The 27,332-nt window shown below is 39.4% G+C and overlaps 1 protein-coding gene across 2 annotated transcripts in view; it reads right to left on the reverse strand.

Moving 5' to 3' along the window:
• Positions 1-27,332, reverse strand: part of creb5b (cAMP responsive element binding protein 5b) — a 408,265-nt gene that overhangs the window by 270,546 nt on the left and 110,387 nt on the right. For both annotated transcript variants that reach the window (XM_048615065.1, XM_048615073.1), the window contains exon 6: positions 25,420-25,592. In XM_048615065.1, coding sequence (XP_048471022.1) covers positions 25,420-25,592 — 173 coding nt within the window. The remainder of the gene's footprint in view (positions 1-25,419; positions 25,593-27,332) is intronic.

Genomic DNA, 27,332 nt, shown 5'->3' on the forward strand with positions numbered 1-27,332 from the left:
TAACAAAAACGTTCCTGTTCATCAGTATGAGGACCGACTGACCTCTTGCCGTACAATGCCAATCTGATCTCACAGCATAGCAACAGCAGTGGTGGACTCTCTGTTTAATGAAACCTGTGGGTCATCCCGATTTATGACAGCAGCATTCAAAGCAGTCAGCAGTACTGAAGTCCAATCCTTGGGGAAGGACCATGGCAGAGGCAGCAAGACACTCTCAGGCTTAGTCGATGCCATGGACCAAGACGTGCTCCAGAATTGATCAGTCAGTGCACAGCTCAAGGTCTGCAGTGCGATAGCAACTAGCAGCCTCCCAATCCAGGTCCAGGTCCAGGTCCAGGTCCAGAAATCAACAAAGGTTGGTGGAAACTGGGTGGTCAGACACAAATAGATTAACTCTCAAGCTTGTTCAACTGCAGAATGCAGATACGCTATTAGAAATGGATAATTCTGTATTCCTCCTCAAACCTTTAGACCATGAGGCTCTCTATTGATAAGATGGTGGTGATGGTTAACACAACCTGATGAAGGCCAAGTTTAACGTGCTTTGATAAGCCATCCATAACATTGATGATGCAATTTCTGCCTGACTCAGGACTGAGGAAGAAACAATAAAATATAAAGATGTGATTAAGGCACCTACTAAGAGTTAACAAGGCTATCAGCCACAACAGGTTTAATAAGCACAGCCAGGAACCAAGATATAGTTTGGATCCTTTCATAAATAACCTCTATCATTTAGCAGACAACTGGACGCTGCGAGATGATGCTCTATTTGGTCTGGTGACCTCTGGTATTCTTTGAGCGGTTTTGCATTTAGAGCAGATCTCACATTGTGTAAGGCTGTTCAAGAAGCCTGGTTGAAATCCATGTACAGGAAATGTTCTCCCTGTGACTCCATTAGTTGAGTCTATCCAGTTTGTTAACCACAGCCAGCCTTGCCACGTAGGAATGTAAGTCATTGGGAGGAAGGCACAGTTGCCGTAATTGCTCCTTGTTCATGGTGGAGAAGGAAATTCCACTAGTGGAGGGAAACTGCCCAGCCATTAATGCAGTATGCCACGCCTAGAACCAAAAGGAAGGTTCACACTTGCAGCCAAAAAGGATAATTTCATAATTAACTGCAGGAACAGCAGAACAGTCCCAGCAATGGGACAAAACAGCAAGAGTAAATCATAACAACTTATTCCTGTCCTAATGAAGGCCATGATGAATTTTTATTGGGTGAAGTTGTAGAACCTCATTTGGATACTCAGATGTTTTTGTTCACGGTAAGAAAACTAATTTTAAATTAGATACAGGCGTCAGTGTGCCCATTGCTTCCAATACTGTACCTTGGCTCCATCCCTGCCTCCTTTAGCCCTCTGATGTCTGACAGAGAATCGCAGGATATATTTCAATGGATGCCAAGGGGCAGCTGCATACCAAACTCATTGTAATGAATGTGGGTTTTGGGAAATTCTGTATCTCATTTTTAATCAACAGTATTCTCTAATGAATGGAGAAGCTTGTCTTGGCCTGAAATTTCTTCATTCAACAGCAAAGAATGAATGTGACCTAACCTTTTTTGACCACATTCCATTCCAAGGACAGCAGGTGGATTTTAACTTAAATTCCTTATTTGCTGCAGGCTGCACGTGGCAGAATAGGAGAGAGCCAGACATGAAAGTGACCAAATGCAGGATGCAACCTTAGACTTCCACTTGCTCTTTGATGCCAGAATGCCCAGAATGAAGTGCCATCATTGATGATAATGTGACAGAGGAGCTGTTCCTGGAACTAGCCATGCTTTTTCAGCATAGCACAGAAACCTACAGAAATCTGCAATCCTCTGTTTGACCAGCATCAGCCCTTCACTGAATACACTGATATTGCAGTGTGTTTGTCTCACAGTCCCACAGAACATTCCAGGGTTGTACAACAGCAGGTACAGTTGGATGACCCATGTTTTTCATCTTAAAAATGTCCTGCCTGGAAATCCTTCCTGCAGCCACAGTGGTTTAATTGTAAACAATCCTGATAATGTAGACCATTTAGCCCTTTCTACTTTTGCTTGCAAGAGACCTGTGTACAGTCTTCAAAGTCTCTCTTTAAATGTACAAACAAGTGTAAACCAGTGGAACCCCAAATACACACATTTCTTAATTCTACAAGTCAGTCTGAGATCATAGCACTGCAGCAATAGCTGTTACATAAGCAGACTCCTTTAGCTCGTCTCTAAACATGTCATCTGATCAGTCTGCTCTTTATGCTGATATGATGTCACATTATCAGGTTGAGTCTTTGAAATATATCGATTAACTGCCTGGAAACACCTTCATCACACCCACTCTATCCAGGCCTCTCAGCATTCTGTAAGTTTCAATGAGAAGAACAGCACAGGTCTCCCAGAGGGCTGTGGAGCTGGAAAGATTACAGAAATAGGGAGGGGTGAGATCATAGAGAGAATTGAAAACGAGGATGAAAATATTAAAATCAAGATGTTGCTGGACCAAAAACCTGTATTGGTCAGCAAGTAAGAGGGGAATGGGATTTGTTGAAAGTTAGGGGGCGGCACGGTGGCTCAGTGGTTAGCACTGCTGCCTCACAGCGCCAGCAACCTGGGTTCAATTCCACCCTCAGCGACTGTCTGTGTGAAGTTTGCACATTCTCCCCGTGTCTGTGTGGGTTTCCTCCGCACAGTCCAAAGATGTGCAGGTTAGGTAAACTGTCTATGCTAAATTGCTCATAGTATTCAGGGATGTGTAGATTCAGTTGGTTACAGGGGAATGGTTCTGGGTGGGATGGTCTGAGGGTCAGTGTGGACTTGTTGGGCCAAAGGGCCTGTCCCCACACTGTAGGGATTCTATGATTCTATTCTAAGACAAATTTGGAGATGATGCCTATTCAGACTTTCTTTTAGCATAATAGATGCATGTTCTAGATGACCTAAAAGTTACAGAGGGACATCAACCAAACTGCATTGGAATAGCTGAATCTAAGGGGAGCAAAGGCATGAATGACAGGGGGGATGTTGAGCAATATTGAGGTGAAAATAAACCATTTTAGTGTTGGCAAGAACACTAGGTTATAAACTCATCTTCATATCAGCTAAGACGAAGGTTGTGAACAGAGCCAAAAGTAGTCAAAATACTCAGAAGCTCGTGCAGTGTCTTTGATGAGAAAAAGAGTTATTGTTTTAAGTTGAACACGACTCTTCTTCAGAAGTTTGACATTATCCAGGACAAAGCAGCCCACTTGATTGGCACCACATCCATAACCATCCACTCCCTCCACCAATGCTCAGTAGCAGTGGTTTTTACTATCTACAAGATGCACTGCAGAAATTCACCAAAGATCCTCCACAGCTTCCAAACACACAACCACTTCCTTCTAGAAGGATAAGGGCTGCAGATACATGGGAACACCACCACTTCCAAGTTCCCCTCCAAGTCACTCACTACCCTGACTTGGAAATATACCGCCATGCCTTCACTGTTGCTGGGTCAAAATTTTGCAATTCCCTCCCGAACAACATTGTTAGGATTACTTGCACCACATGGACTGCAGTGGTAAAAGAAAAAGGTTCATCACCATCTTCTCAAGGGCAACTAGGGATGGGCAATAAATGCTGGCAGGCCAGTGACGCCCACATCCCACGAGTGAATAAAAACTAACAAAGGACACTTTTGGAATACTGTGTTCGATTCTGGTCTCCCTGCTATAGGAAAGATCTTGTTAAACTTGAGGCGTAGAAAATATTTAACAGGATGTTGCCGGGATTGGACGATTTGAGCTTTAGGGAGAGGCTGGGGCATTTTCCCTTGAGCATCAGAGGCTGAATGGTAACCTTATAGGAGTTTATAAAATCATGCAGTGGATGGATAGGGTCAATAACCAAGGCCTTTTTCCTTGAGTTAGGGAATCCAAAATAAAAGGGCATAGCTTTAAGGTGAGAGAGAAAAGATTAAAAAAAAGGGACCTAAGCGGCAACTTTTTCACGCAGAGGGTGGTGCATATTTGGAATGAGCTGCCAGAGGAAGTGGTGGAGGCTGGTACAATTACAACATTTAAAAGACATCTGGATGGGTACAAGAATAGGAAGTGTTTAGAGGGATATGGGCCAAAAGCTAGCAAATGGGACTAGATTAATTCAAGATATCTGGTCAGCACGGACGAGTTGGACCAAAGGGTCTGTTTCTGTGCTGTACAATTCTATGACTCTATACCTAAGATATTTCCAGCATTTTTTATTTTTATTTCAGATTTCCAGCATCAACAGTAACTTGCTTTTATATTAAGTTTCTGAACAAGCTGCTTTATCTCTGAAAGTTAACAGGAAGAGGGATGGAGTTGGTAGAAAGTGAATGGAGTTTGGTGCAAGGATCATAAACAATGACTTCAGATTTCCCAATACTTACTTGGAGGACATTTCTGCTCATCCATTGCTAGATGTTGGATATGCTGTCTGATAATTTAGCAACAATGGGGGAATCAAGAGAGCTGGTAGTGAGGCACAGCTAGGTTTCATCAGTGCGCATGTAAAACTTTAAATGTACCTTTGGATGATGTCACAGTAGGGCAACATGTGATGTAAAATAGGAGGAAGCCAAGGATAGTCCCTGGGGAATACCACAACTAACAGTGCAGGGGCAGGAAGGGAAACAATTGCAAGTGATTCTCTGGTTATGAATGGAAGGGTAAGAATGAAACCAGATGAGTCAAGTGCTACCCAGCTAGACAAAAGTGATGGGATGTAGGAGAAGGAGAGTGTGGTAACCATGTCAAAGGCTGCAGACAGAAGGAGAAGAACAGCAGAAAAAGTTTATGTTTGCCATGTCACAAAGGATGTTTTTGTGAACTTGAAAAGAATTGCTTCAACTCTGCAGCAGACATGGAAACCTGATTTCCAGAATCCAAACATGGAGTTCCAGGAAGGATGAGAATGATTTGGTGAGCCAACAACACATTCAAGGATTTTGGAAAGGAAAGAGACCAACGTTTTCAAGGACTATGAGGTCTTTGTTTCATTTTTGAGGAGAGTAGTGATGCCAGCAGGTTTAATGGAGAGAGAGAGAGAGACAGAGATAACACCTGAAGTCAGGGAACCATTAACAATATCAACAAATATAGATACCAAGAGGGGAAGATGGTTGATCAGCAGTTTAGTGTTGAAAGGATGGAGGAAATTGGAGGTGGGTCTCAGGATCAAGATGAACTCAGAAAGTGCGTACAAGGAGATAGGAGAAACTTGTATTGTGAATCCAGAAGTAGAATGCTTGCTGCATCTAGCATTATAAAAATAATGTTTACATTTATTTTGTCTTGAGGGTTCATGATAAATTATGATTATAATTCAGAAATTTGGTTCTATAATGGACGGAGCTATCCATAGGTTAAAGTTTGACTTTTATTTCAGCATTGTGTGTGTTAAGAAGGGGAGACAGTTTTACTTTCATTTTTGAGTTCTGCGATTGTCCACAGATTCACTGGAAAATTGTTTATGTCTATTTAAATGAGGCTTTTATAAATTCTTAAAGTGAATAGTTCAACGCTTAGAAACAAAGGTGGAAGAGAGACAACAAAAATCTGTTGCCTTATAACAAGTTGTCCTATGACACACGTAGAAATCAGCTCCTCTAGAAAGGTAGGTGATTCAGAAGGTCAAGGAATGTGAAGGTTTATTTTAGAAAGAGAAACAGGGCATTCAGAGAGAAAACATCCTGGAATATTAGCAGTCTCCAGAACAGTCAGGGCAGAAGAAAGGAAATGTTGAGTGGTTTAACATCAGTAAGTAGAAAGCTCCTGAAACAGAAGGCTGTGGAAGAAAATTCTAAGGAATCCATGTTAGGAAATAATTGAGTTACGTTAATAGTTTGTTTAAGGGTCTCAGGAAGAGATATGAACTAAAGAAACAGCATTGAGTGAATGCAGAAGTTTGCCAAAAAGAAGCAATTTATAGTCATGCTCACTGAACAAGGAACTTTAAAGTGGAACCAGGATGAACCCTCATTGAAGTTTGAGTACTTGTAAGTTTGTTGGTAAAAAAGTAGAAATTTTATTTCTGATATTTATAATAAAATAGATTTTTTTTAGTGTTCAGTAGTTAAGGTTTATATTTGCACACAAAAGAAAAAATTATGGTCGATCAAGCCAGGTTTAGTAGATGTTTTTTTTTATTGTAAGGGAAATTGAATACAAAAGTAGGTAGGTTATGTATACAGGGGAATGAAGAGACCACACTTGGAGTACTGTGTACTGTATTGTTCAGTGCTTAAGGAAGGATGCAAATGCTGTCGAAACTGGTTAGAGAAAGTGTACCCGACTAATATCTATAATAGGCGGGTTGCCCTATAAGGACTGGTTGAACAGACTAGTCTTTTATCTGCTATAGTTTAGGTAACTTAATTGAAACGTGTAAGATTTTGAAGGGCCTTGATAAGGTAGATGTGGAAAGAATGTTTCCTCTTGCAGTAGAATCTAGAACGAGGGATCGCTGTTTAAAACTTATGGGTAACCAATTTACAATAGAGATGAGGCAAAACGTTTCTCATAGAGGGTCAAGATTATTGGAACTTCCTTCCTGAGAAGTCAAAAGAAGCAGAGTCTTTGAATGTTTTCAAGGCAGAGGTGGATAGATCCTTGGTAAGCAAGGCAGGTGTAAGGTTGTCAGAGGTAGATGGAAATGTGGATACAATCAGAGCAACTGTGAGCTTGTAAAATCACAGAACAGGCTCGAGATACTGAATGGCCAACTCCTGCTCCTTGTTCGTATGTTTCACTCTGTGATTTGATAAGTCCAGTATTAGCATCAACTGGAATCATAACAAACAGGCAAGAAATTCATCTCTTGATGAATGGACTTTCTGAAGCAGAGTGCCATGGTGGACTCATACTCCATGGACTGTTTCCACAAGGTGGCAGGAGTTTAACTCAATCTTTCTGCTTGTGAGAGAATTAAAATGGGTCCACAAGCTGATTAACCAGGAGAAAGAGCAAAAATGAGGCCGTACTCCACAGCCAAAGAAAATATGGTTTAAAAGCAAACAAAATTTGGAATAACAACTGTTATACTTGGATTAAAAATTGCAGAGTAAAGGAATAGGTCAACTAAATCGAATTTGTTACAAGGGACACAATGTGGTGAGAAAGTATCTTTCAAATTCTACACAAAAATAGAACAAAGTACACATATAAGAAGGGTTACTATATATCTGCCAAAAAAGAAATATTTGAACACTTATCTTCACTAGTCTAGCATTTATACATGGAACAAACACTAAATATGGTCATTTGCAGCTACATCGTCATCGCATTTGTTGTTATTGATAGAAGCTTTAAGTGTAACAGTTTCTCACCTTGCTGATTGATAACCAATGCCAAAATGTTCACTAGTTCCACACTTTGCTTTGAAATGAAACATATTTATGGGTACTTTAGCATGAGTGATTGTCAAGATACCATGAGTTAAATTACCTTACTGATTGATCGTAGGCAGTTTTGTAAAAGATGGGGCAGAAATTATGTGAGATTCAAAACATTATTGGGACAAATTCATTAGTGTTTTGCCACTTCTGGTGGACTAAATAAATTTAAAACAATTTGCTGAGAGTAGTAATGGCTTTTGTCATTGATCTCTTCAAGGAACATGATGCAAGTCACGCAGGTAGTGGCTTGTGGTGCTGTCTACCCACTGGCAATCAACATGGTCTATGCAGCACCACTCGAAGAACTCATTTGTTCCCTATATATGTAAATAGTAATATGTCAATAATAAGGAAAATAACAAATCATTATATAAAAGCCAGGGAATAGCATCTGTAGCAGTCATCAACTCTGAACATTATATTTTCCACCTATTGATGAATTAATTTGGCAAAATAATTTATGTATAGGGTATAACAGACCTTATTTACAGCATTATTATTTATCTCCATCAATTCCATGTGTACTCTGTCTAAAGGCAGGTGCTTGGCTCACTGTCTGCTGATGCTGCTGCTGTCTATGACTTAACTAATAAAGCTGCTAGCATAAAGAACTCCCTGATTTAAGCTCTCTTATGAATATCTGTGCTATAAAATATTTGAAACAATTTAAAATTAATTACATAAAGGATTATATGCTTTAAACAAATACAAACAGAATATATGGGATTATAAAAACAAATTTATAGACTGATGAACATAAGGACTGTCTGAACATTTGAGACTAAGTGCTTCGATCTGACTTTCTTTGTAAAATATCACTTGTTAGAGTTTTTGGCTTGTTACCATTCATCACAATTGTAAACAGCTAAAGGCATACACATCAAATAATGATGTGAAGCATTGCTACACAATATGTAACCTTAGATATTGTAAACTTTTAAGAGGACAAAAATTGAAATTCGTTTGACATTGTGTTTGACAGCTAACCAAGCACACATCTGTGCAGTACAAATGCTACAGATTTATAAAAGTTAAAATGAATGAGTTTAAAATCCTACATTGGTATCCACTGGCACAGAACACAAATTTATAAAATAAAAAAAATTATACTGATTACCATTTAGAAACATAACTATAAGTAATTAGGCATTCCACAATTAGGCATTCTTAGGGCATGAGAAATTCTTGATTTTCTGCAAAATAATGAGCTTTTTAATGTAGTATGAGCCTCATATTTTGGAAAAAAAACCCTTTGTTGCTCATCTATGCCTGTCGTCTTCTGTCAATTTATATACCATAGGAAATTAAAGATTTTCTTGTGAGTTGTTACTCTAAATTTAGGGAAAAATTGATAATTATTAAGAATATTGCTGAATCCATCTTCAGTGAGAATCCAAATACCTCATTGTCAACACAAAGACATAAGGATATATTGTATTGTATGTGTAAGTCAAACAATGAAGGAGTTAATAAATTAAAAAGTAGCTCCCAAAATTAAAACGCCCTCAAAAAATCTCAAAAAGAGCTACTGAAAACAAATTGTTTTGAACCCTGCTGGGAAGGTCATTTAATTAGGCAGGTGCTGACATGCCTAAACCCCTTCACCTGCCTGCCTCAGCCAGAATTAGGCCAGGAGTGGGAAGGCCTGCGGTCTGCCTTCCCAGCCTTGAGCAAGTAATTAATGACCACTTAGGGCATTCATGCCACTACCACTGGTATTAGCTCAGTGGAATATTATGTGGACTGCTTTTAGCCTATTCGAGATGTCCCTGGTTTCTTCAGTATCTGATCGAGGGACATGATGTCGGGAACCGGGAACGTACTTCGAGTCAAACCCTACCCCTGCCTTGGACCCCTCTACAGTCTTCCCATTAGAATCCCAATCCTGTAGAACTCCCCCATCATTACTTACCTGTAACTTGGGTCATTCCTTAATCCTGGGTATCTGGAAGGTGTCATCCCAGCAACAATTTCGGCCTCCCCAGTGGTGCTGCTGTTCAAATGATATGCTGGCCTCTGATTGGTTTGAGGTTCTCAGTAAATGTAGCCACCCCACCCCGCTCAGGTTTCACGACCATAGGCAAGGCCAGAAAGTGACCAATTAAGTGTTAGGTGTCAGTTAACACTGATGGACCTTCCCAGAGGCAGCTACATAGGTCTGTCGCCAGCAGGTGAGACTCCAACCCTTCCATGAGATCCAGCTTCAGAATGTTTGATGTGGTTACAGAAGGCTATATATTCCACGTTCAAACTGCAAACAGATAACCTCACCCACCAGTGGTATGGATCAAAAAATCATGTCTATAGCTTTGCAATTTCCTTCTATATCTTTTTCTCAGGCAAAATTTCCAATGGCCACACAAACACAGAGAATTATCTCCTTCATACCAAAAATGGAAGAAATCTCAATCCCTCAGCTATGATATCTATCACTTTGATAAACCTGCATGTGTAAAACTCTATTATGATCTTCAATTACATGGCTCAAAAAGATCTGAAATTCTTGGTTCAGTCACATTTTAAAATAAAACTCGTTGTCATATAATTATCATAGTTTTCCTATTTTTGTATTATTCAAATCTTTATGCAGGGTGTTTTGAACACTTTCTCCAGAAATGAGGCAAGCCAGTTGGGAAATTAAAGGAAGTGTCTTTGTGTCATTGTCACTTTCTGACTTTTCCACCAAGAATTATGGTGCACATATTATACTTTTGCCCAAACCAGTGGAAAGCAGCTCCAAGTAGATCATGATAATGGACTGAAGTTATACATCACACTTACCATTGTTACTGTCAAAGCCATGTTTGGAGCTCCAGCATGACCTCACAACTAATACTTAATGTTGTACCATACTCATAATATGGAAGAGTTGTATGTGACAAGAACTTTAATAAAGCTTTTAGGAAAACAGTTATCACTTAGAGGTATCAGTATCCTTTTCTCTCAATATGGAATATGTGCTCGCAGCAGCACATTCAGCAGGGCATAAAGACAGGAGCACAGGGGCTGTAGCATGGGGATAACATAGCAAGAAAAGAGCAGAAGTAGAGCACAGATAGTGAAGATGTATAGGTGGGAGAGAGCATGCCTCTACGTGCTAAAACAAAACTGAAAGAATTGCAGATGCTGTAAATCAGAAATAAAAACAAAAATTACTGGAAAAGCTCAGTCTGGCAGCATCTGTGGAGATAAATCAGAAGTTTCGAGGAAGGGGCACTGGATCCAGAACGTTAACTGCTGAGCTTTTCCAGCAATTTCAACTTTTGTTGCCACCATTCATTTTTCACTTGCTTAGTGCTCACCACGACAGGTCACTGGCTGATTCATTCTGCACACTGAAAAATGTCTCTCCCCTTTAGTGATGACTTCTCTCCACTGCAAAGGCTGCAAACCCACTGCAAATTTTGCAAAATGATAAAAACTAGGTTGACCCATTATTAGAAATTTTAGGGTGATTTCAGAGTCTACCGCAACGATTTTATGTCAGGTCACAATAAAATGAATAAATTAGTTGTACAAATAGATCTAAATGAGTATGATATAGTGGGGATTACAGAGGCGTGACTGCAGGGTGACCAGGAATGAGAACTGAATATCCTGGGATTTTCAGTTTTTAGAAAAGACAGACAAAAAGGAAAAGCAAGTGGGGTAGCACTGCTGGTTTAACAAGAAAGTAATGCAATTGCAAGGAAGTAAAATTTGTATGGGTTGAGATTAGAAATACCAAAGAGCAGAAAACGATAGTAGGGGTTGTGTATAGATGCCTAAACTATGGTAGTAACATGGCAGAAGGCATTAAAAAGAAAAATAAAGTTGCAAGTAATAAAGGTTTGGCTGTAAGTATAGATGACCTCAATCTATGTATAGATTGGGCAAATCAAATCAGTGGCAATAACTCAAATGAGGAATTCTTAGAGTATATTCAGGATAGTTTTATGAATCAATTTGTTGAATCAGCTAGAGAAAAGGTCATCCTTGACTGAGTATTGTGTAATGAGGAGGAAATAATTGACAATTTGGTTGTGTCTTAGCCCTTAGAGATGAGTGACCACAATAGGATAGAAGATGGAGAGTGACATAATTGTTTGAGTCCAGAGTCCTGAAATTAAATAAAGGAAATTACAATGGTATGAGGTACAATCTAGCTGTAGTAAATTAGGGTGTGTTAGTTAAAGGGATAATGGTACATAGGCAATGGTAAACATTTAAACAGTGCACGGATGCACTGCAGAAGTTATTCACCCCATATCAAAATGAAACAGGAAACTGGTCACAGACCATGGCTAACAACAGAAATCAAGGATAGTATTAAATCTGAGGAAGAGGCTTGCAGGGAATATACAACCAGTAGTCACAGCTTCTATAGGTATGTGAGGAGAAAAAGATTAGCAAAGATGAATATAGGCCCCTACAGTCAGAAACGGGGAATTTTATAATTGGGAACAAAGAGATGGCAGACCAATTAAATACCTACTTTAGCTCCATCTTCACAAAGGGAGACAGAAATATTGGTGGCAGGGCAAACAGAGCTTAATGGGAAGGATTAATTGAAATAAACTAATATCAGTAGAGAAATGCTGTTAGGGAAACTAACAGGATTAAAGGCAGATAAACCCACAGGACCTAATAACATACATCCCAGAGTACTCAAAGAAGTGGTCCTAGAAATAGCAGATGCTGTAGTGGTCATCTTCCAATATTCTGCAGGATCTGGCACAGATCCTGTGGCTTGAAGGGTGGCTAATGTAACCCCACTATTTCAGAAGGGAGACAGAGAAAAAACACTGAATTATACATTGGTTAGCTTGACACTGGTAGTGGGAAAAATACTTATCATAGATGTAATAGCTGAGCATTCAGAAGATAGTCACAAGATAGGACAGAGTCAGCATGTATTTATGAAGGGGAAGTCATGATTGACAAAACTACTGGAATTTTTTGAAGACATAACTAGTATAACAGTTAAGGGCGAGTCAACAACGCGGTTTATTTGGATTTTCAGAAGGCATTCGGATAAGGCCCCACATAAGAAATTAGCATGCAAAATTAAAGCACATGAGTTTGGAGGCAATGCACTGAAATGTATTGAGAACTGGTTGGCAGGCAGGAAAAAAAGGGTAGGAATAAATAGAGAGGGGGGGGGAATTCCAAGTGGCAGGCAGTGACTAGTGGGGTACAGCAGAGATCAGTGCTAGGACCCCAGCTAGTCACAATACATATAAATCACTTAAATGAGGAAACTACGTGTCCATCTCCAAGTTTGCAGACTAAAGCTGTGTGGGAGGGTATGCTGCAACAAGGATGCACAGAAGCAACAGTGTGATTTGGACAAATTGAGAGGGTGGACAAATGAATAGCAAGTGTAATACAGTATGGATAAATGTAAGGTTATACACTTTGTTAGCAAAAACAGGCAGGCAGACTATTAGCTGAATGGTAATTGATTGTGAAAGGGGGTGGTACAACGAGACCTGGGTGTCCCTATACATCAGTCGCTGAAAGCAAGCATACAGGTTCAGCAGGCAGTGAAGAAGCTGGCTTTCATACTGACAGGATTTGAGTACAGGAGCTGATATGTCTGGTCGTAACTGTTCGCAGCATTGGTATGATCAAACCTGGAATATTGTGTGCAGTTTTGGTCTCCTTATCTTAGGAAGGATGGTCTGGATATTGAGCATATGCAATAAAAGTTTACCAGACTGATTGCTGGGATGGTGGTACTGATGTACAGGGAGAGACTGGGTTGGTTAGCAGGGAGATGCAAGAAGGATGCCCTCAACGACTGGGAAGTCCAGAACCAAAGGTCACAGTTTAAAGATGAGGGGTAGGCTATTTAGGACAGAGATAAGGAGAAATTTCTTCACCCAGACAGTAGTGACCCTCTGTAAATCTTTGCCACAGAAAGCTGCTGGGGCCAAAGCACTTAATGTTTTCAAGGATATAGATACATTTTTTAGCATTAAAGGGATCAAAGGAAATGGGGATAAAATAGGAACAGGGTATTGAGTTGGATAATCAGGTATGATCATATTGAATGGCAGAGCAGGCTTGATGGGCCAAATGGCTTAATCCTGCTCCTATGTTTCTATAAAAGTGAAATATCCTAAGTTTTACATATTCAAGAATGTAGAATCATAAAAACTTAAATACAAATTTAGTACGAATCGTAAATTTTATTTCCTTATTAGTAATTCAAATGAAATGTTTCTCACACCCAACTTGTTCCTTGGACCTCCTTTAATTGTAAGGCCTCACAGACAGCCTGTCTTAAACTTTCCTGAATGCCAGAGACCATTCCCTGCTACCTAACATTAAATCTCCTACTGACTGGCTACTGTTGTTTCACACCTGTCATGGGAATCCTAACCTTTGCTGTGTCAGTAAGATTAAAAATCCTAACCCATTCCAGTAAAAATAGTTTCTAACACCTGAATGGACTGTCAGAATTTTCCTATATTTTTACCTTACTTGACCAATTTAAGGATGAAGTTCTTTATGGTTATTATTATTGCAAATTTATCTGTGCAGCTAACTCCTTGAATTTCTCACACAGACCAGTGGCCATACAGTAAGAAGAATGCAGACCAATCTGGACAGAAAACAAGAGAGAAAACAATATTACAAATTCTCAAATTAGATATTTTCCCTGAAACTGAATTGGTGTGAGAACTATCACACATTTGCCATACTAACTTTGGTGAGAAACTGGAAGGAATCTTAGCAAAATGTCACAATTAGCTTTTTGCACTGTTTCATCATCATCATAGAATCCCTACAGTGTGGAAACAGGCCCATTGGCCCAACAAGTCCACACCAACCCTCAGAGCACGAACCAGGGTTCCTGGTGCTGTGAGGCAGCAATGCTAACCACTGAGCTACCGTGCCTCCCTGTTCTTTTGGCTCCCATCATTCTCACCAAAGTTACAGCAGGAGACAGAGGCATAACTGAAATTTCAAGACCAATATGTTTATTTCAGATACACAAATAAAATGTGTGCGTGGATTTTAAAGAATATTCTTATTATTTTCAATGCAACACAGGATATAAATTTGCATGGTACTCTTTTTTTCCAAATGGTAAGTGGTGACTGAGAATTATCTTGTTTTACTGAACATAGTCATTATCTACTACAATCTGAATAAAGAATTTTATGTTCAAACTAAAACCCTTTTCTGTGCTTCCTTCTTTATTGTTACTTCTAACATTATTATTGTACTTGAGTTTATTTTAGTTTTAAGCAGGAGGAACACAAAGTAGTCTGATCCAAAGATTAAGATAACATAATACTTATTGACCTGAAAAGACAAATGTTATCACAGTTTACTAGCACAGCTTTCATAAGGGCTTGCAATGTCATTTGTGAGCTTTCTATTCCATTAAATGTTAATCATGAAGTATTCCTTCATCAGAAAAAAGCCAGAGGCACAGTATACTGTTCAATGTACAAAGCTGAATTCATTTGGTTCTGCCTTGCTGCAATTGTAGCCTAATAGATACATTTTTTTCAGAGATTTCAAATTGCATTTTGACAATATTAACATAGGTTTGTTGGTGACAAATCTGTCCGCCTTTGAGGAGGCTAGAATTCAAATCTTTGTTCCAATCACATGTGGACAGAAAATCAAAAGTAGTTTTCTTGTGTCCAGTATGTGTTTTACATGTACTATCGTAAACATTCTAAGGCCTATGTTGGAGAAACAGTAAGCAATAGATTCTAAATAAATACTGCTTAGCATATTTAATTTTATGTAGTTTTCGATGCACCCATACAGCTCTGCCAATTTCAAAGCGTCATGTCACTGCCACAGGATCATTGCTGTGTGTGTTTAAACATGCATAACCACCTGAAATATTGTTGTTTGTCTTTTGAAAGCTCCATTATCAGGATTGTTGAGCTTAGTTCATGGACGTTTTCTTCTTTCTTTGCCTTGTATTACAATTATTGTGTTATCTTTATAATTTTATTCTTTGTCAGAGCATTTTTTTTCCTTTGTTTCCTTTTAAAATCAATCAAAATAGAGATAGCCGCCCGTATATAAAGGCAAGTACACAAATCAAAATTATTTAGTTCAACATGATCTCTATTGTCTTCGATTCTTTCATCTTTTGTCTCTTTTTCACTCTCTTCATCCAATCATTTTTCCCCATCTTCATGTGTCTTATCTATCTCATTTGCCACTGAATTCATCCATTCAAATGAAAACTTTTGTCCAAGTTCTTTCATAATTAATTTTACAAACTTCCAGTCTGATTGACTGAGGAAATACACTGTTACTTGCCAAGTTCACTCTGGTTCCAGAAATACAGCTTTCTTCATTGTGACATTACCAGCTCACACATTCAGCAACTTGCCGAACAAAAAAATTTAGAAGTGTAAGAATAAGTCTAATTTATGGTAGATGCCATAGCCTTCCATAACAAAGTATGATCCTATGAAGTGGAAAACCTATCCCTATAAATATTGCAGAGATGGAGAGAAAATAGTTCACTGGGACATATTATTTAAGAAAATGCAGCACTGTATGGAAAAATGATCAAAGAGAGACCTAGCAAGAAAAGATAGCACATGACCTAAGCATTATATAAAATACACATAAAAGATACTTGGAGAAAGGATAGAAGCTTAATGGCACAGATTTACAGCCAGTGGTACTTCACTGTGCTTACAGCTGCCCAGAGGACTTTCTTGGCCTTTTGAGCAACAACTTTCATATTTAGAGATCCTCTCAGCATTTCACTATCTACAGGAGACCTGTGATCTACCTGAACAGGACAAGCAACAGCACGTCTTTTCGATTAATTGGAATGTAAATTAGTTTTCAGAAAGTCGTTTTATATACAGTGATCGATTCATCAAGGAGTTCTGGATAGAGTAGTAGTGGATTCATCAAAAAAGGAATTTAACACTTCAGGAGGACATCAAGGTATTAATGCATGGAAGAATTAAGATGAACTAAATAACATTCTCTCATATTATATCTTATATATTTGTATTTTGGACTCATGTTCATACAAGAACGTTTGGTCTAGTTACAGGAGACAAAAGTCAATTGTGGAGAGAGACAGGAATTAGCAGAATTTCAGACATGCATAACTTTTAAAATCTGCAACTAAACATTTTATTCATTCCTGGGATGTGAGTGTCACTGGCTGGACCAGCATTTGTTGCCCATCCCAATTGCCCTAGCAAGGGTGGTGGTAAGCTTCTTGAACCTCAGTTGTTCATGTCAGGAGGCAATTCCAGGCTCCAGGATTTTGGCCTAGTAACATTGAAGACAGAACAATGTAATTCCAAGTCAGGATAATGTGTGGTTTGGAAAAGAATGAGCAGGATGGTGGTGTTCCTGTGCATCAGCTGCCCTTGTATTTCTAGGTTGTGGAGGGCACGCATTTGGATGGTGCTCTCAAAGGAACTTTGGTGAGTTGTCACAGACTATCTTATACTTGGTACAATGCGCATAAAAAGTGAAAGGAGTGAACGTTAAAGGTGTGAGATGCCAATCAAGTGAGCTGCTTGATGGTATCAAGCTTCTTGAATGTTGTTGGATCTGCATTTATCGAGGCAAGTGGGGACTATTTCATCGCAGTCCTAACTGGTACCTTGTAAATGCTGAACAGTATTTGGGGAGTCAGGGCCTAACCAGATCTTATGGACACAGTATTTATATCACTCCCAGTTTAACTTCTAGTCAATGGTAACCCCCAGCATGTTGAAAGTGGCACACTCAGTGATAGTAATGCAATTGAATGTCAAGGGATAATGTTTTGATTCTCGCTTGTAGGAGATAGTCGTTCCCTGCATTTGTGCCGTGTGAATGTTACTTGCACTTAGCAGCCCAAGCCTGAACGTTTTTCAGGTCTGGCATCATTTGGACTGGGATGGCTTCAGTATCAAAGGAGTTATGAATAGAACTAAACATTGTGCAATCAGCAGTGAATATCCCCACCACTGGCCTTATGATGGAGGGAAGGTCACCAATGAAGATGATTGGGCCAAGGACATTATCTTGACGAATTCCTGTAATAATGCAAAAACAAAGTGCTGGTGAAACTGGAATCTGGAATGCACTGCCTGGGAGGATAGAATCATAGAATCCTTACAGTACAGAAAGAGGCCCTTCAGCCCATGAGTCTGCACTGATCTTCCGAAGAACATACCGTCCAGACCCAGGCCCCCATCCCATTCCCGTAACCCCACATGGGGTTTTTACTATGGCTGACCCACCTAACTTACTAATCCCTGGACACAATAGGGCAATTTTTAGTATGGCCAATCCACCGAACCTGCACATCTTAGGACTGTGGCAGGAAACTACAGCACCAGGAGGAAACCCACACAGATATGGGGAGAACATGCAAACTCCACACAGACAGTCGCCCATGGCTGGAACGGTAGTTGAGAACTTGGATGAGCACTTGAAATGTCATAACATTCAAGGCTATGAGCCAAGTGCTGGAAAGTAGGGCCAGTATAGATTTCAAGTAGTTTTTGTCTGTTGTCAAAGCCAGTCACCTTCGTTTTCCCTCTTGAGGTCAGCTCTTTTGTCCATTAGTGGAGGCTATAATGAGGTCAGAAGTTGATTGTGCTGAAAGAACTCAAACTAAGCATCAGTGAGCCAGTTGGTGTTAGTAACTTCCACTTGATTCCTTCTGCTGGGCTGACTGCTGGGCAGTAATTGACCAGGTTGGATTTGTCTTGCTTTTTGTGTTTATGACAGACCTGAGCAACTTTCCACATTACCACGTAGGTGCCAGTGTTCTAACTGTACTGGAACAGCTTGACTAGGGTTATGGCAAGTTCTGAAGCACACCTTTAGTACCATTGTGGACTGCTGTCAGGGCCCATAGCCTTTGTAGTATCTAATGCCTCCAGCCATTTCTTGATATCATGTGCAGTGAATTGAATTGGTTGAGGACTAGTATCTGTGATGCTATGGATCTCAGGAAGAAATAATGAGGATCAACAACAGGTTACTTCTGGTTGAGCATTGTTGTAAGTACTTCAAACTTATCCTTTGTACTGATGTTCTGGGCTCCACTGGGTATTTGTGGAGCCACCTCCTCCAGTGAGCTGTTTAATTGCCCACCACCAATCACAACTGGACATGGCAGGCCGACTGAAATTAGATCTATATTGTTGGTTGTGGGATCACCTAACACTAACACATGCTTTTTATGTTGCTTGGCCTACAAGTAGTCCTGTGATGGTGTTTCACCAAGCTGAGACATCTTTTCTGCAGCCTTGCCTAATGCTGCCCCTGGCATGCTCTCCTGCACTCTTCATTAAACCAAGGTTGATCCCATGATCTGGTAGTGATAGTTGACAAGTCAGGTCAGGAGGTTACATGTTGTTGAATAAAATCCTGTTGCTACTGATGGCCCACGGTGCCTCATGGATACCTAGTGTTGAGTTGCTAAATCTCTTCAAGTACGTTAGTAGTGCCGCACAACACTCTTTTTTTAATCTAATTTCATTCCAAAGTTAACAACTTTATCTCTGTGTCAGCCATAACAGGAGATTTATTATGAATCAAGCAACCCTTTTTTATTTAGTAGGTTACTTTGTACCTTCTAACTATGCATCATGTTCTAGAAAACAAACTTATTTTAAGTAGATGTTAGCTTTTATTAAGTAATGTATTTTCTGGCATGCCAGATTGATAATTGAAGCCAATGTTAATATAAAATAATAAATACGATGCAAAGTTCAAAAGTTGGCCATAGTGGAATCCAGTTGGCCAATTATCAAGTTCATTCACAATAGATTCTTTGTTTGTCTAAAGTGCATTAAACATGCAGCCTTAATAATGATAATAATCATTACGTTTACCCTATCAGATACTTACACTTCAACAGAAACATGCAGAAATATGTCAAAGCACTTCATACAGTGGGCGTTTGTAATGGAGGGTACAAAGGATGTTGCCTGGCACCTTCATCTGTACATTTGCTGTCAGACTCCTATCCAAACCTGCAGGGAACCATTAGCAAGTGGGGATGGGGGCAAGATTTGGGTGTCATCAAAGTATGGTCATAATCCCAAAGGAAATACTTCAGGGCCAAGGTAACTGCTTGGGAGGGGATGTTAGACAGTCTGAGGGGGTGGAATGCCTGTGGCAAGAGAGGTCCAAGGTTCCTTTGTGGGTGCTGGAGGAGCCTCTGTGGGAATTAAAAGAATTTTGCCTTTGTGGGCTTCTGCACCCAAACGTTTGAACATGGTTTAGGTTGCAGTCAAGCTCTGATGAGGTTACTAAAGCTGATCAACACATTAAAATAGAACCCAAATACCTGGGGTCAAAAGTGCATGTTGACATCAATATTACAGGAAGCCAGCAGGGTTAGAGGGAATATATTGCATTTTAACTCACCATTTAAGGGCCTAAATTAGGTGGTAGCATAGCAAGATTTTTAAAAATGTATTCATGGGATGAGGGCATTACTGTATGGGCAGCATTAATCACACTCGTCCCTAATTGCCCAGAGAGCAGTTAACAGTCAACCACACTGCTGTGGGTCTGGAGTCACATGTAGGCCCGATCAGGTAAGGATGGTAGAATTCCTTCCCTAAGGGGCACTAGTGAACCAAATGGTTTAACCTGACAATTGGCAATGATGTCATGGTCATCACTAGACTCTTAATTCCAATTTTTTTAAAAGTTGAATTCAAATTCCATCATCTGCCATGGCAGGATTCAAACCTGAGTGCCCAGAACATTCTCTGGTCTCTGGATTAATGGTCCAGTGAGAATACCACGAGGCCAACACCTCCTCAAGGATGACCAAGGTTTCACAACATCATGTAAAATGTCTAACCAAGGATGTTAAGGATAATATCAAATTGTGTGTTTTTTTGTTCAATGTGGCAAAGATTAACAATAAACCAGAGGATTGAGAACGTTTTCAAAGCCAACAGAAATTTACAAAAATGGGAGAAAATAAACTGAGGACAAATTAGCATGTAAGGTAAAAAAGACAGTAAAGGTTTCTTTAAATGTATAAGAGAGAGGCCAAATGAACAGAGGTCCATTAGAATTGAGGCTGGGAAAATAACAATGGGGAACCAGGAAATGGCAGATGAGTTAAATAAATACTTTGCATCATTGAAGACACTAACATCATTCCAAAAACATGACCTAGTCAATGGACCCAAGAAGAGGGAAAGGAATAAATAAACACAATAACTGTCACTAGAGAAAAATGCTAGGGAAACTAATGGGGCTAAAGCCAATAAGTCCCTTGGACCTGAGGGTTGCATCCGAGAACACAAAAGAAATAGCTACAGAAATAGTAGACACTCTGGTAGTAATCTTCCAACAATCCTTCAATTCTGGAAAAGTCCCAGAGGATTGGAAAACTGCCAATGTAACAACCTTATTCAAAAAGGAAAGGAGACTTTAAAACAGGTAACTATAGGCCAGTTATCTTAATGCCTGTCACTGGGAAAATTTAATGAGTCAATTATGAAGAATGTAATAGCATAGCATTTAGAAATACATAATATAGGCAAGCAGAATCTGCATTGCTTCGTGAAGGGGATATTATGACAAATATAAAACGTTTTTGAATTCTTTGAGAAGGAACAAGCAGGAAAGAGAAGAGAGAAATCCATAGATGTAATACATTTGGATTTCCAAAAGGTATTTGATAAGGCACCACCCATAAGCCTACTCAATAAAATAAGAGCCCATGGTATTGGGTAGTATATTAACATGGATAGGGGACTGAATAAAGGATGAATAATGTACAAGAGTTGTGGTAAAGGAAGCATTTTCAGGATGGCAACCTGTAACTAATGGAGTGGTACAGGGATCAATGCTGGAGCCACAATTATTGACATTAAGTATCAATGACTTGGCAGGGGGAAGTGAATCATCAAGTTGCAGATGACACAAAAATAGGTGGGAAGGCAGGCAGTGAGGATGACACAGAGTTTACAGAAGGATATAGACAAGTTAATTCAGTGGGAAAAGACTTGAACAAAAACAGAAGTTGCTGGAAAAGCTCAGCAGGTCTGGTAGCATCTGTGAAAAAAAAAATCAGAGTTAACGTTTCAGGTTTGGTGACCCTTCCTCAGAACAGAGGACCTTCTGTTTATTTCCTGAATTTGAGCATCCGCAGTTCTTTCAGGAAAAAAACTTGGGCAGATTGAATATAATGTGGGTAAATGTACACGTCACAGAAAGAATTGAAGAGATGAATATTACTTAAATGGAGAAATATTACAGAAAGCCACAGCACAGAGGGAATTTGGAGTCCTCTTCCAAGAATCACGAATTCTAGCATCCAGCTTCAGCGGGTAAGAGGGCATTTACTTCAATGGGAATTGAGAATAAACATAGCAAGATCTTGCTAAAGTTGTATACAGCCCTAGCACTAGTCAGACCATAGCTGGGATACTGAGAACAACTTTTTCCCCCTTATCTGAGGAATGATATTTTCAAATTGAAGGCATTTCTTAGCAGTTCATTAGGTTGATTCTAGTATGGAGGGATTATCTTATGAAGAGAGGTTGAGGTTGAGCTTGTATTATTGGAGTGTGGAAAAAATATGACGATACTTCATTGAAACATACAAGATTCTTTACGGACATGACAGAGTAGATATTGGGGGGTTGTTTCCTTTGTGGGAGAGTCTAGGACCAAAAGGCACAATCTCGAAGTAAGTGATTGACTATTTAAGACAAATGAGGAGGAATTTCATCTCTCAGGGGATCCATGGAACTCTTTACTGCAGAAGTTTGTCAAGGTTGGTCATTAGGTGTATTCAAGGCTGAGATAGACAACTTTTCAACCAATGGAGCAGAGGAGTTCAGGGGTTATAGGTTAAGACAGGTAAGTAGAGTTGAGGATTATCAGATCAACCATGGTAATTGAATCAAAAACAGAAGTTTCTGGAAAGGCTCAGCAAGTCTGGCAGCATCTGTGAAGATAAATCAGAGTTAACGTTTCGGGTCCGGTGACCCTTCCTCAGAACTGGTAATTGAATGGTGGGTTAGACTCGATGGCCTCGGCTTCAGTTATGAAGCTAGTGGAAGGACTTTCCCTTTCCACATCAGTCACTGAACCGAGATCTGAGCTTTGTGGTTAGTCCCTCTATCCTACAATAACCATCAAAATACCCATTCATCTCTCTCCACTCCTTCAGGCTGTGCCTCATCTCTCCTTCCTGTTGTGTGTCCTCTGGCTCATAACAGTTCCCAGATTGTGGGGCATAAAAATCTGGGGACTGCTTACAGTCCCAGTTTTAGCTATTACTGCTACAGATGCCAACCAGGGGTTGACTCTGAAGCAGGATATCCACCCTCATGAGGAGTGGAAGTCCAGTTTCCTACCACTTAATGCTCCTCAGAATGTTAAATGGCTGTGAGACTGCTGTGATTGGTGGGGATATGTTCCCTGCCGTCTCTAAGTGGCTGGAAGTGTAGCCCTGCCTTCTATAAATTCTTGCCTACAAGCTTTAAGCAGTGACTTTTTCTCCCTACTATTATTATCTAAATATTAAACTATCCTAAATATCTTACCTTGCCTCTTAACATATTGGAAAAGGAATTTGGTACGAGCCTTTTAAGCACTTGCACACTGCAAAACTGAAAAATTTGAATGTAGGTGCATTTATAGTGCAAGCATAAAATCTAAGAAATAGAAAAAAAAAGGAGATTTCAACGATTAGAAGAAATTTTAAAAATAGACTGATTTTTATATTTTTTTTGCACTTTTTCTTCTAACATATTTTGGGAATATTTCTACATTAATGATGAGTTATTCCTTTTGCATAAATTGTTTATGAAAATATATCTGATTTATACTGAAAATAAGCTAATCCACTCATTGAGGGAGTGATTGTCTAATGTTAATGTTGCAAGACTAGCAATTGAAAATCTGGGCTTAGGTTTTGGGGACAGCAGTTGGAATCCCACCTTAGTAAATGGTGAAACTGGAATTCAATAAAAAGGGCTAAACCATAGTGACCGTGTAACCATGTATCGATTATTGTAAATACCCATCTGATTCATTCGTGTCCTTTAGAGAAAGAAATCTGTCAACCTTACCAGTCTGGCTATATGACTCTCGACCTATAGTGATGTGTTTGATTGTTAATTCCTTTCTGTGCAAATGGGATGGCAACGAATTCTGTCCAGCCAGTGACACGCACATTCAATGAACAAATAAAAATGCTATTTCTCTTGTATAGGAATAGTTACTTTTCATTAATTTCATTTTTAAATAACATGTTAATGCATATTAATAACAAAATCCTTTGACTTTGTTTTAATGCAGTTAAGTATTTTAAAGTTGACATTTCGGGTCAACTTTCCTGGTCCTCTGATGCTGCCTGGCCTGCTGTGTTCCTCCAGCTCCACACTGCGTTATCTTGACTCCAGCATCAGCAGTTTTTACTATCTCTAAGTATCTTAAAGTTGCTTTGTGCTAGGTTCAATTAAATATGTGTTTCTTTTATTCTCGCATGGGATGTGGTGCTGCTGGCTGGGCAGCATTTATGGCCCATCCTTAATTACCCTTCAGAAGGTGGTGGTTAGTGCCTTTTTGAACTGTTATGTTCCGTGTGTTGTAAATACAGCTATAGTGCTGTTAGGGAGGGATTTCCAGAACTCTGGAATGTGATCTTGATAGCATGAGATTCTTATGTGTCGCTGACTTTAGCTTGAAGATGGGACACAAGTGAAAAACATCTTCACTAATGCATGCTCAGGACATGCAAACATAATACAAGTGTGAACTCACCACAGGATGGCACGAGGCCCAACATGACACAAATATGCCACTGACTTCATCTCTACACCCTAACGTGCCATTGGGAAAGGGAAGTTTCTGCTCCTGCCCAATACTGTCTGCTCACATATATCAATCTGCCCTCGCAAGCTCCATAATGAATGACTTCTGCCAATAATCTAATTAAGGTACATCTATCAAAGGTAGTCATGGAAACCTCATAATAAGTTTATATAATTCTGGAGACAATTTTTAAAAACCAGTACATGGAAGGGATAATACCAGGGTAACAAGAGCAAAAATGGTCTTTTAAGAGGTGAAGGAAAAAGACATTGAATTTTTAATCCTTATACTCCTTATTAGACTTGATTAAATGTAAATTGAACTGTGCAAAACCCATAGTGGATATTACAATTCAGGTTTTAGGGTTAGTGTCCCATAAAATCGGGGCTGAGGGGGCGTAAACAAGTTCTATTAAAATTATTAAATTGGTGTCCTCTTCTACTGTAAGACCAACTAAAATTTTCAAGTATTGGTGGGTGAAGAGTTTAATTACATTTTTGGGGACAAGAAATAGAAACCTTTGTTTTAACCCAAAACATCTTCGTGTCCACTATTTGCTGCTCAATTACCATTCTCCCCCTCACCACTGCGTGCTTGCCCTCCCCTTTTACATATTCCTTCTAGCTCAGTTCCAGTGAATAATTCTCCAGTCACTAGAACAATTAGCCCGGTGGCACAATTGCTCTGTACTCTGCCCATCTAATTGCTCCCAATGCATCAGGTATGATCCAAGCTGAACACATTTAATGTAAAATGATGGATTCACTTCTAAGATTCTGAAAGTTGTTTCCCAGTAATACATGTGCCTCGCTGACAGTTCAATGGGTCATGAGTGTACGTTTTAACAATTTCGAATCAACTTAGTTCAGTCTCCCAGCAAAAACTTAGCCCTACAGGTACCCATGCCATTTTTATTAGAAGTCAAATTTTATATTTGAACTATCACTGATCGTTACCCTTTGTAAATTCTATGAAGAGCACAACTTTGTGTCAATTAAGCCCCAAAACCTCCACAAGAAATAACAGCACAAAGTACTCTGCTGGCAATACTGTAACACTCAAAGTCAGAAGAAGATTGCCTGTTTTGGCTTTTATTTGTATACAGGTAATGCCAAATAGTCATTGAGGGAGGGACATTGAATTTATTTCCCATAATATCAGTGTTATTTATTTATGAATGAAAGTGGTAGATTAGATAGCAATAACTGAACTAATCACTTACCCTATTTGCCTATTGGTAGAAGGTGCCTGTGTGATGACTGAACTGGATGTTGGCGAAGGCATGGCTTGCTGAATTACTACTCCACTGTCATGGTTTGGCATCCTTGTGGTGGCAAGCAGATGAGATGCTGATCCTGACATAGGCCCTTGCACTGACCCATGAACTGATAAATTCTTTTACAAATAGAACAAAATAAATAATGTAAACTTTAATATAGAAATTTAAAATATAAATAAGACAAACATAATACATATTTTTCAAAAATTCCAAACCATTACACATTTAACAGACTTTAAAGGAAAATATTTTAAATGTATCCTCCACTTTTTGGTTTTTCTATTTTCCACAGGTACTGAGAAGTAAAGGTACTAGGAGGCAGGTAACTGGCTTGCTGATCTTAAATTAATAATGCTGTGTAATTGGATGGCAAAACCAAAAACGCAGCTACCCAAAGTGACAAGATTTTCCATTCTTATTACTTTTCTGTAGGTTGGTTTTCCATTCTTATCAGTTTCTGACATCCTGAACAGAGATTTCTAGCATTTATAAACACATGAGAAAGACCATGTGGCTACATGAGGATGGCAAAGGGGATCACATTTTGTATGATCGCATGTGTGAATAAAGTGTTGTTTCCTTTACATATGTTGTATGGTGTTAATGCTGTCTCATGGGTAACAGTGTAAATGCCCGCAAAATAATTTGCAAGAGAGTATGTGTTAAGGTGGAACTGCAAGCATGGTGCAGCCTGTCAAGGGGCATTGATAAATAGTTATTCTGAGAATCCCTGAGGTTTGAGTATGGATCTTATCAAACCTTCATTGGATCACACTTTAGATTAACGTGTGCAGTTCTGGTCACCACTTCTTAAAATGGGTGTTAAGGCATTGGAGAAGGTTTATAAAGAATGTTGCTGTGGTAATGCATATATCTTTGCAAATATGGGTTCTGATGATGACATAATCAATCAGGTGTCAGTATTTGGACCATAGGTGTTGCCGTGACATTTTGCACCTGTTCTTCTAACAGAACTCTGAAAGGTATTGATGACGATGAGCTGGTGTTCTGTGCATTTGATAGCAGAAGAATACACTAGCATTATTTCTTTTCTTGCCAATAGTTCCATGTCAGAGACTAGAATCTCTTCCTGCTGTGGAATTGACATATTCAATAAACCTCATCTTCCCTAAGAAACTCAAAGGTCCAACTTTGGCAAAAAGCCTTTAGTTTTGTTATTGATGTCTAGGATTGGAGTACATGCACTGAACATAATAGCATATTTGTTTCATGTCAGTTTGAGAAGGGTCATGAGGTGCTCATTGTTTCCAACAGGGAATTCATGAAGCTGTTTGACAAGTTCATTCTTGAAAGCAGATCCAACACTGTGAGCTCTGAGTTCTTTGGATTTTTCCTCCCAAAAGGAAGAACACAAACCTTGGTGTTCCTTGAGTTGCTCTTCTCGACTGTCAGTGCAGTGATAATGGTGACACATTGCCAGATTTCCTTGAAACAAATGTAGTGTGATGTTCTGTGTGTTCATTTGCAAGTGTGTTCATAAGTGTCCTGATGGTCGAGGTCCAAAACTTTGCTACTTGTTCCAATTGGGCATTTCTACCACAGATGCAGCAGGTAATTAGGAAAGTGAATGGAATATTGGTCTCATTGCAAAGGGTTGGAATATAAGAGTAGGAATGTCTGACTGCTACTGTACAAGATGCTGGTGAGACTACATGTGGAGGACTGTGAACAGCTTTGGTTCCCTAATTTGGGGAAAGATAACATTTCATTGGAATCAGTTTGGAGAAGGTTCACTGGGATAATCGCTGGTATTTCGGGATTGTTTTATGAGCAAAGGCTAAACAGATTTGAACTCTACTCACTGGAGTTTAGAAGAAAGAGAGGTGATCTCGTTG

This window comes from Rhincodon typus, chromosome 2 (assembly GCF_021869965.1).
Source record: "Rhincodon typus isolate 14 chromosome 2, sRhiTyp1.1, whole genome shotgun sequence".
Taxonomy (NCBI): Eukaryota; Metazoa; Chordata; class Chondrichthyes; order Orectolobiformes; family Rhincodontidae; genus Rhincodon; species Rhincodon typus.